Source organism: Onthophagus taurus, chromosome 2 (genome assembly GCF_036711975.1).
Source record: "Onthophagus taurus isolate NC chromosome 2, IU_Otau_3.0, whole genome shotgun sequence".
NCBI lineage: Eukaryota > Metazoa > Arthropoda > Insecta > Coleoptera > Scarabaeidae > Onthophagus > Onthophagus taurus.
This window is the reverse complement of record NC_091967.1, coordinates 16,497,688-16,514,151: the sequence shown is the minus strand read 5'-3', so window position 1 is coordinate 16,514,151 and position 16,464 is coordinate 16,497,688. Positions and strand designations below refer to the sequence as shown.

Below are 16,464 nucleotides of genomic sequence, written 5' to 3'. Positions count from 1 at the left end.
CAACTCTCGATGTATTCTGATACGAAACTGATGTGAATGAGCTAAAAATATTATGATATAATCTTCTACTGAGCGAAGTGGGGGAAGAACTGCCTAACTACGTATCTCCAGGTTTACGTAAGTCGAGTATTACTATACAGTAAAACCTCAATACCACGGACTAATAGGTCTGAAGACGCACGGCTAAACCCGAAAATTTGTAGCTTCTAGACTAGACCTAGAACTAGAAATATTCTTGTTTGGCTATTAAAATATACAACAATCTAGCGCTGAATAACAATTAAAACTACAACTGCCGTCCTTGATTTATACATCGTATAGACAACTCGAGAAATAGAAAAACTTGAGGAATAACCCAAGCTGGATTCTATGACAGCTATTGTATGACACAAAAATATTTTGTATTTACCGAGTTTTTATTGTATTTTCTAATTTTGTATTAATAAAAAGTGTCAGTTTATTTTTCTGTAAATTAAGGTTATCAATAAGTGCATTTTTCTATTTATGAGTGAGAGAATATTTTTGGCAGTTAATTTAATACAAGTTAAGTATATAATATCATAATATTGTCAATATAAGCCATAATAATAGTAATATGTGGGTTAGTTTTGATTTGTATATTCATCGTGATTTTCCATCAGAAAAGAGTAAAGGGTAATATCAGAGAGCTGGTTAAGCATAATTAAGGCAGGCGACGAAGGAGGACACGCGATTAGCCCAGCCGTAGGCAGCAGGTATCGGCCGAAAGTATCGGCGGGCGATGTTGACTCGAATTACGTCACTAGATGTAGAGGGGAACGATGATAGGTGGTTGAAATGAGAAAGAGGGTAAGAGAATAGAAGTGAGAAAGAATGTTTTCAACTGACCGGCCTGGCGGTACGGTATCGATCGTGAGGGCAAGCGGGCAATCCGGCCGGGCTCCGGAGCACCGGGCGCTGGGGCCGCGCGCCACGCAAGACAGAGAGGTCCGAAGGGCGGCGGCGCGTCCGATCTGTGACGACGACACACGCGATTATTTCGCACGGTTTCGCCACCATGCGCAGTTGAGGGGCCGCGGGCCGGGCCCAGAGACCACTCCTAGTGCTGGTGTCCTAAGTGGCACACCGCCAGTCCTGCGAGTGAACGGTGCCCCGCAATGCCGTGGATCAGTAGACACGTGTAGGTGCCCCGGGACATGGGGCACAGCCGGGTGGTGTGGCCAGCCGTGCTGCTGGCCCTCGCCCTCAAATGGGCAGCTGCCGGGTAAGATATACTTTCTTACATATCCTTCAAATACTGCGTATTCATTCGTTATCATCCCCTTTTGGGTGTGTTCTTTTAGATGTGATACTATCTCAATAACCCCCTTTGAAATTAATACAGTAGCTAATGTGTAATATATTAAGATACTCGTGTTTATTTTTTCAATTACAGGACCCCGGATAAGTACATGGGCGATGTGAACATATCTGCCATATTGGACTCTTTCAGTGTTAGTTACGATAAAAGAGTAAGACCCAACTACGGAGGTGAGTGTTTAGGGCCAGGATGCCCAGTTTTCTATTCTCGGTGGTGTTTGTCTATTATTCTATTTGTGACTGAAGCCGTTAAAGCTGCTATGACGCGACCGGCTGAGACCGACGTTTGAGGCGCCGCGGCGTATACCCGAGCGGAGCCCAAGCGGCTTCCGGAGCCGAAGATTCAGGTCCCGGGCTCCGGCCTCTCGGCGGTCCGGGCTTCCTTTGGCTTTGAAAGTCCGGCGGCCGCGCTCGGGATGCACGCACGCAGGGTGGGGCCGCGAAATCGATGCCGTCGGGGTGGTGGGTTGCCAAGCGACGCGGCAGCATCTCTCCAGACCGCCATTCCGCTCGCAGCCGCCGACGGCGGGCCGCCGGGCGGCGGACGCTCGTTCCCTCATTGTCCGTCCCAACATTGATTCTCTCTCTCTCTCGCTCTATCTATCTATATTTAAACTTTAAAAACTACTCCGCTTTTGACTGCGCCATCCGTCCATCTCCAACCTGGATTCGCCGCGGCCCGCGTTCAAGTCCCTTCACTTTTTGATAGGACTTGATTGGATCAGGTGTTTGCAATTAACATCCATCGTAATGTTGTTGTTGTTATTTAACAAAGCCTTCCTCGTGGTTAGCCGCTTGATTACCAATAACTAAAAAACACAAATTCCATTCAAAATCATAACTTAACTTACAAATTTAAAGTTTGTTTATCTTCATTTCATGGTAATCTTGATATTAATTCACAACATGTAAAGAATATACCATAAAAGTTATCACCAATTTTAAGTTACAGTTTAAATTCCGGCTCCTCCACCAAATATTAACGTAAAGCTAATACTATACACTGTGTTAATTAATTATCGTATCCGACGTCATTATTGCAAGTATGCAACCAATATCGCAAATCGCGTATTGCAATACCAAAACTGTGATATTGGTTGCATACTTGCAATGATGACGTTGGGTACGATAATTAATTAACACGCTGTATAATTCTTTAATTATATTAATCTATATAAAATACTAGATATGATGATTTAAAGTTTATATGATTGAGACGTTATCAATTTAACTTAGATTTTATTTCAGATTATCTACAAGATTATCAGGTTATCTCTTAACACAATCTCAATCACAATATTTTCCTTTGGGCCTTATTTCCTCACATTGGCCTCTTGAAGTTAATTCAACCTTTATTTGAAAAAGCAGGTTGCTAGTAGCTATAGCATCACTATTTTATACACATAGAAACCAATTTTAAGCAAACCCATACAAAAATGTTAATATTAAGTAATTCTAAAACTGTCACTGGGATACATTGTCAGTTGTATTAAATTTTTCGAATTAATTATTTATGCTAGTAATTTTGAACATATTATGGAAAAAAAAGTGAAAGGTGGTGATGTTAATGGTTGATGGAAGTTCTTGAAGATAGGTTAGGAAGAATAGACAAAGTACGACACTGAAACAGGTGCCTAAATCGGTGTAAAAGAAACGAAGAACGTGTTCGAAGCGGTCGCAATGATTGCGTCTGCGTCGTGACGTTCGTCCGTCAGCCCGCTCGATCCACTTGTGACGTGGTGCCTTTTCAGGTCCGCCAGTGGAGGTGGGGGTCACCATGTACGTGTTGAGCATCAGCTCCCTGTCCGAGGTCAAAATGGTACTAACCGTAAACAGAACTAGAGCAAAGTCAGAACCCTAAGAGCCTTATAACCGCACGCCCGCTCCCTGTCTCGCGCGCTTGTTGGCGCTTGTTGGCGGCCTGGGGAGGCGGGTTGGTCTTAAGAGTGGTTGTTGTTCGCTTGCAGGCCCTCCCGTCGAGGTCGGAGTCACTATGTACGTGCTGAGCATCAGCTCGCTGTCCGAGGTCCAGATGGTATATCGGACTATAGTTGATGTTGTGTGCCCGATCCGTCACCCGCCCCGCTCGCGCGCTACTCATATTTTATTACATTTTTTTCTGTTTACTTCCATTTATTTCTCTCGATACAATCCAATTTCTCTTTTTCGTTTAATCCTATTGATCGTCTGCCGGGAAATAGAAATCAATTTGACCTACCGGAATGATCTCATTTTTTCGGTGTAGACGAGCGGGGTAGCAGGCGGGCAGGCCAAAGGGCACCACTTTTGATTTGGTTTTCATTCAAACGATTGACTATATCTAAACGTTTGCGCTGATTACAGGCCCGCCCGTGGAGGTGGGAGTGACCATGTATGTGCTCAGTATCAGCTCCGTCTCCGAAGTGCTGATGGTACTTAACTCCATTCTGTACATAATAATTTAACGCATTTACGAGCAAAGGAGCAGTGGTGCCCACAGAAATAAGGCATTTTCTAACAATTTAAGTATTTTTGAAACTAAAAGATACTCTATTTTAAAAGAAAGCGTTTGAAGATGCAAAAACATATTCACGTGCATCAAAATTCCGAAATAAACAAACATAATTTGAGAAGATTTGCATCAAATCACTATATTATTCTAATCAACCTTACAATGTATTAGTATAACACATACCTTTTTAAAACATTTCTGTTAAATTTATAAATTTTTAGTAATACCCACATCAATGGTCATATTTGCGCATGTATTCGAAGAATCAAAATGTTGGGATTAATTTGTTCTTGTCTAGCTGTATTTAATATATTTTAGAGTATCTTTTAGGTTAACGTTATCAACAAGAAATAAGTACCAAATTACAACAGATGACATTTAAAATTAAATTCAAAAAGAAAATATTTTTTTGTAAAATGTCTATATTGCATAATATGCACTTTACTATTTTGCTTAGGCACGCTACGTTGTGGAAAAATGTAATATAGCAAAGTGTAAAATACACCAAATTAGCAAATGAAGAAGAAAATGTATTTAAAAATTAAGCCATCACGTGTATTTAAGGAAAAAGAAAGGAAATTCTAATCGCGTCTTATTCCTCTGACCACCACTGCATACACATATTTTATATTTGATACGTGTTAATGTATTTTCTTTTGGAAAGTAATATCTGGGCAACATTATCGAAGTTGTGAATGTTAATTGTGTGTCTGTCGCAGTCTTGAATACTTGGACTGTGTGCATGGCCTCTTCAGTCTGTTGCAAGCTTTTTGGACGTGACCGTGGCCCGCGTGTTATCGATCTCGCTGTCGTACATGTCCTTATTTCTGCGAAATTGATACCAAAAAGGGCGACGGGAAATATGAGGAGGTCCCGGTTAGGTGTGAACCCGTGGAGCCGGGTTCGGGACCCCGATGGAAACCAAATCAAGGTTAAAGGTCACTGCAGGACGTGACCCTGGCCTGCCCCCTTCCGCTAACTGACGAGCGCGCGAGTCCCCCTTTCCAGTCCCATCCCGGCCTGCACACAAAATTCAATAAAAAAAGTATACAACATCCAAACACGAAAACATGTAAACACGAAACCCACGTCCAAAACACACACGCACACACGCCCCTTAACACACTCGGAGCAGATAAGTAACCGCCTGAGTGTCGGCATGTTATGCATGAACCCTTCTACCATCAGAACGAGTCATCATCGCCCACCATACCCTCATCTTCGCGCTGAAGAGTACAACCAGACCGCGAAAGCTCATTAAATCGCACTGCGTCTCTGGCAGTTAGCCAACATCACCACGCCTAACCGTCTTTTTCAATAGTTGTAGCGGTAGATTAGGTACTAGAACGGGAGATTAGGTGTTGCATGCGAGAGTATGCGGCTTTCTCTGGATAATAATGCAACAACATGACATTTGCATGAATACACCGCATACATTCCCCAATCATAATCAGTGTAGGGTCGGCGTCGGATCAATAAGCTCCGAAAGAGCTTCGTATGCGTTCGTTACTTATCGATCCGTCGTCGACGGTACAATTAGCGTCGCGACGCTTACACCCAGAGACGTCTATAGCTATTCTATTTATCAGGATTTCACGCTCGACTTCTACTTCCGGCAATTCTGGACGGACCCGAGACTGGCTTTCCGGAAAAGACCCGGTGTCGAACAACTCTCCGTCGGCTCGGAGTTCATCAAGAACATCTGGGTTCCCGACACCTTCTTCGTCAATGAAAAGCAGTCGTATTTTCACACGGCCACCACCTCGAACGAGTTCATCCGTATTCGTCATTCAGGCACAATAACTAGAAGTATGCGGTAAGACTTCCAACTAAAACTTCTAAATTTGTTGTTGGCGGTGACTTCATATTCACTTTTTGAACGGCGTTAAGTCTAAAATCATCATCTACACATTTTTATTCATTCCAGGTTAACAATAACAGCGTCATGCCCAATGAATCTTCAGTATTTCCCGATGGACCGTCAGCTATGTCATATAGAGATCGAAAGTTGTAAGTGTTCCTTTCGATCTAATTTTATTGTACAATCTTGTCTATTTTGCCAAGAATAATTGTGATATATAATATTTTCGCATCAAAAGATACCTGTGTACCGTGCTTTTGTGCTACATCGATGTACGATAATTTTTTACAGTTCGATGCACCACGATTGGTCTTTCGTCTTTTTTCAATGTTTTTCTTGGAGATCAAAGATCCACTTATTATCAATCAATTTGACGTATTTCAAATTTCAATTACCTAGATAGAGTTATACATTACATCTTTACTTTTATATAATAAATCAAATTATTTAAATGTATGATTATTGTCTAAAATAATATCAGATAAGTTGAGGTGTGGCTAATTTGAGATAGAAATATCATCATTTCCAGAATCTATTTCAAATTTAGTACTATACTAACTATAGCCACCATGAATGAATGAGTAGTAATCAGTAATTACTGATAGTGATCACAACTAATGTATTGAATATGTTAATAGTAAACGTCATTAATAAGTAATGAATAATGAATAACAACTAGGTAGATTTAGTGTACCATTATCACATACGTGTTAACTTTAATTTTATTGAAATCAAATTGATTGTATGATTCGTCCAAAATTTTATACGCGTTTTTGTGGATCTCATATCTCCTCACACGAGTGGCGTGAAATGAAGCACAACGAGCACCTCAAGCACAGATAGCTCTTGGTCCGAGCCCGACCCGCAGCGGCCCAAGCGGTCCACGGGCCGTGGGGCCCCGCAGCCGCAACTGTTTCTAGCGCTCGATCGGTTTTTTTTTCTATCGCGGCGCTGTCTCTATCTTCGTCTCGCCCATTGAGTTGCCATTGGCCTGTTGCGGTCGGTCGCGGTTGGTCTCCTTCTTCCGGACCGCGCACCGCCATCAGCTGACGCGAGACCGGAAACGCACGGACGAAGCTCGTCGGCCGCATTGTGTGGTACCTTCGGCCCGACACCCGGTCGGCAGACACCGCTGCTGCACCCGCATGACACCGCCAACACTGGCCTGAGGCGGACACCAACCCCACAGTGGTTGACATAACTTATAATCGGGTTGTTCAGGGACAACTCCGCACGCTCTTATTTGACCACCGTATATAAATTAGTTATTTTCCATACGGTATTTCATTTAGGATGATACCAAATTTGGTACATATTACATTTAGTAAGTACTTTAGAAAAAAATTTATTTAAATATCGTCCAATTTTGGTATCAGTACAATTACCCTCGAATCCCCTGCCTAATGTGGTAGATAGATACATAACTCCTATCCACAAATTATTGTCTTAAAAAATTTGCTTTGCACGCGCTTAAGCTTATATAAAGCAGTTGATTTTTGACACCACTCACTTTTCTTATATCCATTATCGCATCAATATAAACCACCAACCTCAATGAATATGTAACCTTCCAACCACCTAAGTTATGTATTATACATTCCCGTTATTTTTCGTACGTTGTTTTTCGTACAGTAGCCGTTCACGTAGGTTTGGTGCAACCCTTGCAGTGGCTAACGATCCTTTGGGTTGTTAACTTAAGCATCGCCGTGGTGCTTCGGGTATCGGTCCCAATTTTGGAAAGATACCCGAGGTCTCCACGTCTTGTTGGGTGCTGTCGAATGACTTGCTTTGTCTGTTCTGGTGGCCGGGTTAGTCGGGTATACAATGCGAGATATCCGGTATAAATGGAACTCGGGGTCCGAGAGTATCGGCATAAGCGATGGAGTGGAGCTGCCCCAATTTCGGGTGCTGGGTCACCGGCAGAGGGAGACCATCGCTTACCTGTCCACAGGTAACTCAGCCTGCAGACACCAATATCTTGTACGTGATGGATCAAAAGTACTGGTTTCAGTTGAAATTGTTTGTTATTAAAATCGTATACTTTTGGTCTGTCCGTCAAGATATTGTATTGATTATGTTTCTCTCTTCGATTTATTTAATTTTCACGTTTCCCGACTTTGGGTCGGCCGCTTAAGAATTTCTTTTTCGTTTTTGAAATGATCGTTCGAAATGATCTATTGTAAAGAAGCAAAGCACGCGAGCGGCTGCGGCGCGTCCCGATTTGCAGTTGGCACTGGCTTGTTATTGCAGTCGGTTACACCATGCGAGATATCCGCTACAAGTGGAACGAGGGTCCGAATTCTGTGGGAGTGTCGAACGAGGTGTCACTCCCCCAATTTAAAGTGCTCGGTCACCGACAAAGGGCGATGGAGATCAGCCTTACCACAGGTACCCGAAACCAAATGTAATCCGGTCGTCGAGAAGACGGTAAAACAGCTCCTCACCATCGTATCAAAAATAAAAGAGAAGACGTTATGTTTTGGTTTCTATTTTATTATTACGCATGCACCACATTTTACCCGTTCAGTTATCGTTTTTTCATTTTCGTTTCGTTGGCCGTTTTCGTTTTTTCGAAGCGAGCATGCCGTAGTGTTGTATAGCTGTCACCTAACTAGATGGTAATGCGTTCAGTTAATTTCCGGTTTGATGTTGTTAGGAAATTATTCGAGATTGGCGTGCGAGATCCAGTTTGTACGTTCCATGGGTTACTACCTCATACAGATCTACATCCCGTCCGGCCTTATCGTCATCATCTCGTGGGTGAGCTTTTGGTTAAATCGAAACGCGACACCCGCCCGTGTCGCTTTGGGTGTAACCACTGTGCTCACAATGACCACACTAATGTCTTCTACTAACGCAGCGTTACCCAAAATTTCGTACGTCAAATCGATCGACGTGTACTTGGGAACCTGCTTCGTCATGGTATTTGCCAGCCTTCTAGGTAAGAAAGTGCCAAACGGTACAGGACGCACTATTTAACCGACAGAGTGCGCCACTCTGTGACCTTGAGGCGACTATTTTTGGCGCCGCGATCGATTCCGTTTATTTTCGGAGGCGCGGGGACATCGCACGGACATCGGGCCGTCAAGTTGATTTAACCGACTTTGATTCGACTGATCAGATCAATCAATTGAGCCGACCCTTGTGTCCCCTTTTTCGGTGTTGCTTTTACGTGATTTCGCGCCTGAACGCGTCTCTGTCACTCGATGGGTACTTCGTGCCAGCATTCACGCATCACCTTCTTTGTTCTTTTATCATATCGCAGCCTTGATGTGCGCAGAAAGGTATAGATGCGATGATGCTGACAAGTACGTTTTGAGTGACGGCGCTCGATAAGGCTGTGGACATACGTAAGAACAACCTCAAATGAAAAACGGGATAGATAACAGTCTGTAATCAACTTTTTTCAGTAATACCCCTTTTTACCACACCTACACATTTACAACATACACTTGTATAAAACACATCCACCACACCCCTAACGCTAATACCGTAACGTAGATTTATTTTTTTTGTTCCTGTTAAGAAAACTCTTTACCTCTCCACTATAACGAATAGATCAAATTTAACCACTATTTGCTCATTCTTTCATGATGTTTGAAGAGTTTTACTTTCCCCACGAGAAGCGCTCGGGTCAAAATCCACCAGCTATTCGAGGTAACTACGTAAGAGTGTTACGTGAATGTTTTCAGAGTACGCAACAGTGGGTTACATGGCTAAACGCATTCAAATGCGTAAAAACCGCTTCTTGGCTATACAGAAGATAGCGGAACAGAAAAAGCTTAACGTCGATGGCCCAGATGGTGATCATGCCCCTAAACAAACAGTGAGTACTCGTCCAAACGGAATCTCTCCATTTATAGATAACTGGCGTAAACATCCTAAAAATTTCTTTAATTTTTAATATCAATTGGATTTTAACACCAGTTATCGAAAACCATGAGTAAATTTAGTAAACGTGCGTATACTTGTTAGTGGGGACCTTTGTTCCAGGAGGTGCGGTTCAAAGTGCACGACCCCAAGGCTCATAGTAAAGGGGGCACATTGGAAAGTACAGTAAATGGGGGAAGAGGCGGCGGGGGCCCTGACGAAGAAGCCGCCGCCCCCATTCCACAACACATCATCCACCCGGGCAAAGACATCAACAAGCTGTACGGCATAACGCCCTCGGACATTGATAAATATTCGAGAATCGTGTTTCCCGTGTGCTTCGTGTGCTTCAATCTGATGTATTGGATTATCTACCTTCACATCTCGGACGTGGTGGCGGATGATCTGGTGCTTCTTGGGGAGGACAAGTAGTCTGGGACAATAAACACGATTCTCGGACAAAAAAACGTAGGAAAGCGAGCCCCGAACGAACCGCAGCTACGCAAATCCAAACTCAAAGAGCTCACCGTGCGGTAACAGAAAGGTGGATCAATAGAATCTGAAGAAAATCATCGCTCGTAGGAATTAAGAGCTGTGGAAGAATAAGTGCCGGCGGTGAGACATGAGACGTGTTCTGTACATAGACCCCAAATCGAAGTCCCTTAATCGAACCACCCCCCGAGGAATCGTAGATTATTCTCTTGTCATCTCGAATGCTCTCTCAAATCGTTTTTATTTCACTCGGTTTTTACGTTTTCCCTCTCAGATATTATCGCGCACTAGAAAGATCATTCTAAGAATAAAAATTACGTTCACCAGGAATATTATTAATTGTTTTGTCATTATCTTTCGTTTTTGTTTCATTTTTTCCAAAACAAATCCCTTCAATCTTAAACAAAATTATTGTTATAATTAAACAATAATAATTGGGTGGATGATTGCACAGTTAGAGTATTAATATAAACGTTGTCTCTTGACACAAGATTACCCTTAAGGTGTGACACTGCCAAAATGAAAGAAAGAAAGTTTAAAGAATCGTATTGTTAAATAGGAACGTTTAAAAAAGTGTTTCCTCTTCAAATTAATAAATCGTATGGATAGATCTAGTTATAGATGCAATAAAGTTAATGATAAAACAATTAAATCTTGATGAAGATTTGATAAGACCCTGGTGATAAAAAGAAAACGTGAATGATCTTAGGACAATTGAAATCGACTATACGGAAGTTCGTTTAGTTGTTGTGTAAATAACGTTCCTGTATTTTATACTATTCTCGCACAGACTAAAAACCAAATATTTATATACATAAATGAAGAGAATAAACCTAGGGTAGTTTATACGCACTCTCCTAAAAACCCCTAATCGAGATGAGCCTGTAGAAAATAAAAGGGCACACCTCTTCAGGGAAACACGCAGCGGAATACAAAAAAAATACATAAGTTAAACCTGACGATATTATTATTTCGTAGACGATAATAATAATATTAAAAAAGAAATAAAAAAAAAGTTGCAAAAATGCCGTCACGGTACGGAGAAACGAAATTCTAAAGTGTAATATAAATTATTATTGTAAAGATATATAAATTTTAGATAGGACGACGCGCTCGTAGCCAAATATATTGATTAAAGAAAACCAAAATGATTAGTTATCTGACTGTACATATATTTAGCCACGTAAAAAAACCAGAAACTAAATGAGAAAAGAAAAACGCATACTCGACAATTAATTTAAAAATGGGTGATTCTAAAAGAAAAATATAAATGATAATAATTTATAATAACCGGTGGTATGCGCCCAAAAAAAAAGAAGAAATCAATATAAAAATCCCAAAAGAGAATGAATCAAAACCGTCAACATGCAAAACCGTGAAATTGGGCGCTCCTTTGTACATAGGTACACCTTAGAACATTAACCATCACTCAAAATGTTTACCGATTTGTAGCACACATAAAATTAAAAATGAAAAACACATAATGCACACAGAGCAAGAGAGTCTGAAACAAAATATGAAAATAAAATCTATTAATATAAAAGAAAACGTTACGGAGCAATATATTCTTTAAAAAAAATAAATAAATAAAAAGAAACCGTAACCTGTAATAAAAACGACAAAAACAACCTTCCTTCTTATGAATTCGAATACACACAGCATTTAAAAAGAAAATAATAATTAATATATAAAGAAAAAGCACATGATTAAAAAACGCGAGAGGCGGCTACATCTGACTTGGAGCACACAATAGTTCCAACCTTTTTTCATCAAAATCTATCAGACTTAATTTTTAAAGCCGAGCGTAATCCTCATCGGATGACGTAGATGCGTTGTTTCAGATAAAGAATGAATAAAATCGAAAAATAGGTCGAATTTGTTATTGTAATTGTTATTCGATAAAAAAACCATATCTCAATATATCCCCGTTATTAACAGATGTTAAATCATTTTTTCGTAGTTGAGGTTTTTGAAAAATCCAAACTCCATCTACAAAATTTTAAATAATTATTATAAAATAATTCTTAGTCGTTACTAATTATTTACCCCAATAGTTTTTTATTGTTGTTTGTTAAAAAAATATCCTTATTCTCGTTAATCTTTATATCATCTTAAATCATCGCTTCATTGTTGATTGTTGAAGTTAGAGAGAATGTGAACGTGAACTTAATGAACCTAATAAGACATCTGAAAGTAGCGCAAATTCGGCATCTGAATGAAAACCCAAAACGATACGCTACTACTTCAAACTTTTCACATGCAAAATATAAATTATTAATAAAAAATGGGAAAATCACATGTAAAAAACGAGTATATACACGTTCGGCGTATTTCTATCACGCACTAAACAAATAAGGCTTGCTATGTCAGTGGCGGCTGTCTCGTCGTCATTTTTGGACGAGAGTGAACAAAGAAATGAACAATTACGTAAAATAAAACGAGATTAAATATATTAATTACAATATTAAATAAATAGAAAGGTGGAATTAGGTTTATTCTTTGTGCACTCAACGTCCGCACAGCGACCGATTGCTCACTATTGAATATTCTAAAAAAACAACAAAAAAAAAATGAAATAAGAGAGTTGTATGTATTATATTTGAAGCATTTCGATTATTTATTGAGATGAAAAAAAAATGATTATTAATTAATTAAAGAAAAAAGATAATGATAACTACGTACGACGTAGATATTATATATTGTTTGGCGTTTTTATTTGAATAAAATATTTAAAAGTAAATTATGTGTTTTTAATCAAAATAATGAAACAGTTATTGACGGTTTTTAAAATTAATAACTGATTCTTTTAAATCATAAAGCTTTTGGATGCTGCTTATTGGAATTATAGTGGTGTACCCATCCTATTGTCCGCTGTAGTGTTACATTACGATTTTCGTTGATTTAATTACATATAATCAATTTAAACATTTCTCTTCAATTCGAATTTGTATATTTACTTAAATAATATGTCAATATAGCAACTAGGTATCCTGGATGCACAAAAACTCGCACCAACTTTGCATTAAAATTTGTTTGCAGCAACAACACATTAACCACTTCCTGGCCGGATACTGCAGGTTATGTAAGCATATGTTCAAAACATCAAATCCATAAAGCTGCTTCCACGGTTTTATAGAATCCGTGGCAGTTGATGTCTATCCCGGTCCTTCTCCGAATCCTACTTTCTTAATCATTTTCTTTGTTTTGCTAACTCCAAAATGACCATTTCCATGTAATCTCCTGATGATCTCCCCTTGTAAAATCTTCGGTGCCAGTATGAAATTAGATCTGTCTATATTTTTACATAAAAGTCCACAGTCAATAACATAATTCTCATAATCGCCTTTACTTAACAGATTGAAGATTGGTTTTAAATTCTCATCCTTCTCTTGTACCAAACGTATCTGTATTATTAATCTATCTTCTGTAACCATTACTGGGTATCTTGACATGACATCCACGTGCTTCATATTAGAACCAGGTCGGTGTATTATAGAGTAGTCTAAATCTTCTAGATTCAGCGCTCATCGAGCAATTCTTGCACTCTGAATGGATTCCCTTGCAACTAAATTCTAAACTTTGCCAGAGCGAGTGTAGTTTTATTCCGACTCAAATGTTCTACGACTGTAGTAGCATACAGATGGAATATTTGATCATTTGAACTTCTTTGTATAAGTATGGCAGCTATTCCATTCTATCCTTATTGGCTGGCTCAGTGCGAACTTCAGTTTCAGCACCTTGTTGGAAAATCGTTAACACCGTTGGATTCATTACCAATTTTAGCTTTTGAAATAGCTTAAGTTCTTTTGCGTCCACTTCAAATGGTACATCCTTCATAAGTAGTCTGTGCAACCGCTTTGCTATAAGATTACATCACTTACGAAGCACAAGTTCCCCAACAAACTTAAAACCACCACTGTTGTTTACCATTGATGAAATAACTATAACTATAGACATGTAATAAGAAAAGACGATAATGCGAAAAGGAGAAGCAAAGGCATTACAAATCCAAGAATACTTTAACAGAAAAGGTCAGTTTCATCAGAAATACTGAAAGTTTATTAAAAATGTTTTATTAAATTTTAATAATTTTCTTGCATATTTCATATTTTGATGCTTTTAATGATGACATCAAATGACATGTAGTCGCAATTGAAATATTATTTTATAACATTAAAATATATTTAAAACCAATAATAACACATCAATTTATTATTCGTCTTTCCATATATTTAAAACGTAAAAATATGTTATCAGAATGGCTGACCCTCAATCTGCACACGCGTTTAATCAAAATCGTCATAACCTCAAAAACCTTCGACCTCTTCGCGTGTGATCTATGTGTAAACTCATGTGGGGTCGGAAAACTGAAACGTACTATTCGCAATCTTTAGATAATTATTCTTTAAAAATATCCGCTCCACAACGCGACGAGCGTCTGTTTTAAGAGATTGCGTGACGGAAGACGAAGACGGTTTTAGAATCGGGTTTTGTGTCAATTGATTTACCTCACAATTTATAGTAAGTTTTCTGAAATGGTTATTCCCCGCTTAGCACTGGAAACTGGACGTTTGTTAACAAAATCGTCATTATTAAAACGGATTCCTCTTGGGTGTTCCAATAAAAGATTTATAAGTGTCGCCAGAAAATTGATGGCCGGTAAGTTAGATTTCTATATATTAATCTAAAATAATATTTTATTTCAATTTTTAGAACGTTTATATAGTGATAAACATGAATGGATAGAAATAAATGGTAAAATTGGAACGGTTGGAATTTCAGAATATGCACAGGTTAATATTGGTTAATTTTTTTAAAAATTGTTTAAAAAAAAATTAATTGTTGTAGGAGGCACTAGGTGACGTTGTATACGCCCAACTCCCGGAAATAGAATCTAACCTTAAACAGCATGGTATAGATTTTAATTTAAAATCATCTTAATTTATTTGTTCTTGAATTAATTTTAGATGAATGTGGTGCTTTGGAAAGCGTAAAAGCAGCCAGTGAGCTTTATTGTCCCGTTTCTGGAGTTGTAAAGGAAAAGAATACTGCCGTGGAAGAGTCGCCATCTCTTATCAACACGTCGTGTTATGATAAAGGCTGGCTTTTTAAAGTTGAACTTACCAACGATATAGAAACAAAAAAATTGATGACTGAGCAACAGTATAAAGAGTTTTTGAAAACTCAAGAACATTAAAAGCTTGTATATTTAAACTATTCAAATAGATATAGTATTCGAAATAAATGTTTAAAATTATCTTTTTATTCATTTGAAATGAGGTTTCAACCTGATTTTTTGTGTCTCAGTATGAAACACTTTGTATTGGGAATTCCGTCCATGATGAGTATAAAAGTTTAAAGTTCAATTACGCAAAGTATACTTTATAATATACTCTAAAAATCACTTTAACTGATTAGAAGATAAAATTATTAATTATAGTCACTAAAAGGTAGTCACCTATTTCCTATAGCTCAACTTTATATTTAAAACTCGTCACGTATGAATGGGAAAATCTTATCAATCATATGAGTCATCATTTCCTATTTCAATTATAAACATAACCGTTCAATCTTCTAGGTATTACAACAAAGAGTATTGACGTAAACTATAACTGTTATAATTATAGTTTTTGATTTGAATTTATTACACTTTCATTTTAAAATCGATGTCAATTTTTAATCGTTTCAATACCTTTTATATTTTCTGTATTCTATTATCTTTCTTTATTATAAATTTGTAAATAAGAAATATGTCTTCTTGACTAAGAAGAGATTAGACTTCAAATCATCATTCAGAAATCAGCCTCCTCTTCTTAATCTTTCTTTTCATTTTGCAGAATGAGTTCATTGTATTTATGATGCTTTAGCTGTTGCATTATCACTAATTTCACCAGATTCATGCATGAAACGTGCAATACGGATTGGAACATGGAATTACTAATTGGTTTGATCATTTTCTTCTGTTATACTAGACATTAGATTAGAAGACGTTACTAATGCTATTTATTTGGTTCGTTTTACACAAAATGAAAACAATAAATTAATATTGAGAAATATTAATTTAAGCGCTTAAAAAGATACAATGTTGTTAATTCATCTTCTACTGTTTTGCCTGGTAGCTTAACTGATCTCGAAACGGTCAATAAATTTTTTGTCGATTCTGCTCAAAATGGTTCCTCCTAATCAGGATTTGTTGAGTTATTATCGTGACAATAGAATGTGTAGTGTGAGTGGTGACTTGACATTTGAGCTTGTCTCAGTTAATAAAATTAAGAATTTATTATCATCCTTAAAATCAGGTGGTATTGGTTCTGATGGGATTTCTTTAGTGCTGTCCTCGCATGTCTCCGGGAGTCTGTATTTCCATCTGCCTGGAAGTATAGTCTTGTAACTCCAGTGCCGAAGTTAAAAT

At 38.4% G+C, this 16,464-nt stretch overlaps 2 protein-coding genes and 1 long non-coding RNA gene across 12 annotated transcripts in view; 2 read left to right on the top strand and 1 right to left on the bottom strand.

Annotated features, from left to right (window-relative positions):
• Window positions 1-1,057: 1,057 nt before the first annotated feature.
• Window positions 1,058-12,792, top strand: LOC111419153 (Resistant to dieldrin). 10 transcript variants are annotated; one of them, XM_071194371.1, is made up of 9 exons: window positions 1,058-1,243; window positions 1,415-1,509; window positions 3,682-3,749; window positions 5,419-5,645; window positions 5,757-5,839; window positions 7,504-7,641; window positions 8,347-8,631; window positions 9,383-9,516; window positions 9,684-12,792. In XM_071194371.1, exons 1-9 carry the CDS (start codon window positions 1,176-1,178, stop codon window positions 9,990-9,992), a joined length of 1,407 nt encoding a protein of 468 aa, XP_071050472.1. In that variant the 5' UTR covers window positions 1,058-1,175; the 3' UTR covers window positions 9,993-12,792. The 10 variants fall into 10 exon arrangements, with proteins under 10 accessions (XP_071050472.1, XP_071050471.1, XP_022907707.1 ...); XM_071194370.1 differs by lacking the exon at window positions 3,682-3,749 and adding an exon at window positions 3,090-3,157 and having other exon boundaries at window positions 1,059-1,243; XM_023051939.2 differs by lacking the exons at window positions 3,682-3,749; window positions 7,504-7,641 and adding exons at window positions 3,306-3,373; window positions 7,941-8,078 and having other exon boundaries at window positions 1,062-1,243.
• LOC111419205 (uncharacterized) overlaps window positions 1,503-16,464 on the bottom strand; it is a 25,748-nt gene continuing 10,786 nt past the window's right edge. Inside the window, exon 3 of the long non-coding RNA XR_002706921.2 lies at window positions 1,503-2,147. This is a non-coding gene — a long non-coding RNA (uncharacterized lncRNA). The remainder of the gene's footprint in view (window positions 2,148-16,464) is intronic.
• LOC111419196 (glycine cleavage system H protein, mitochondrial) lies at window positions 14,349-15,309 on the top strand. The gene is made up of 4 exons (XM_023051978.2): window positions 14,349-14,711; window positions 14,766-14,845; window positions 14,901-14,964; window positions 15,020-15,309. The coding sequence occupies exons 1-4, from the start codon at window positions 14,588-14,590 to the stop codon at window positions 15,247-15,249; spliced, it is 498 nt and encodes a 165-aa protein (XP_022907746.1). The 5' UTR covers window positions 14,349-14,587; the 3' UTR covers window positions 15,250-15,309.

Coding starts and splice junctions, on each gene's coding strand:
- LOC111419196 (XM_023051978.2), top strand. CDS start 14,588: ATGGTTATTCCCCGCTTAGCACTGGAAACTGGACGTTTGTTAACAAAA. Junction 14,712..14,765: donor CGCCAGAAAATTGATGGCCG/GTAAGTTAGATT, acceptor TTCAATTTTTAG/AACGTTTATATAGTGATAAA. Junction 14,846..14,900: donor GAATTTCAGAATATGCACAG/GTTAATATTGGT, acceptor TAATTGTTGTAG/GAGGCACTAGGTGACGTTGT.
- LOC111419153 (XM_071194371.1), top strand. CDS start 1,176: ATGGGGCACAGCCGGGTGGTGTGGCCAGCCGTGCTGCTGGCCCTCGCC. Junction 1,244..1,414: donor CTCAAATGGGCAGCTGCCGG/GTAAGATATACT, acceptor TTTCAATTACAG/GACCCCGGATAAGTACATGG. Junction 7,642..8,346: donor CATCGCTTACCTGTCCACAG/GTAACTCAGCCT, acceptor TGATGTTGTTAG/GAAATTATTCGAGATTGGCG.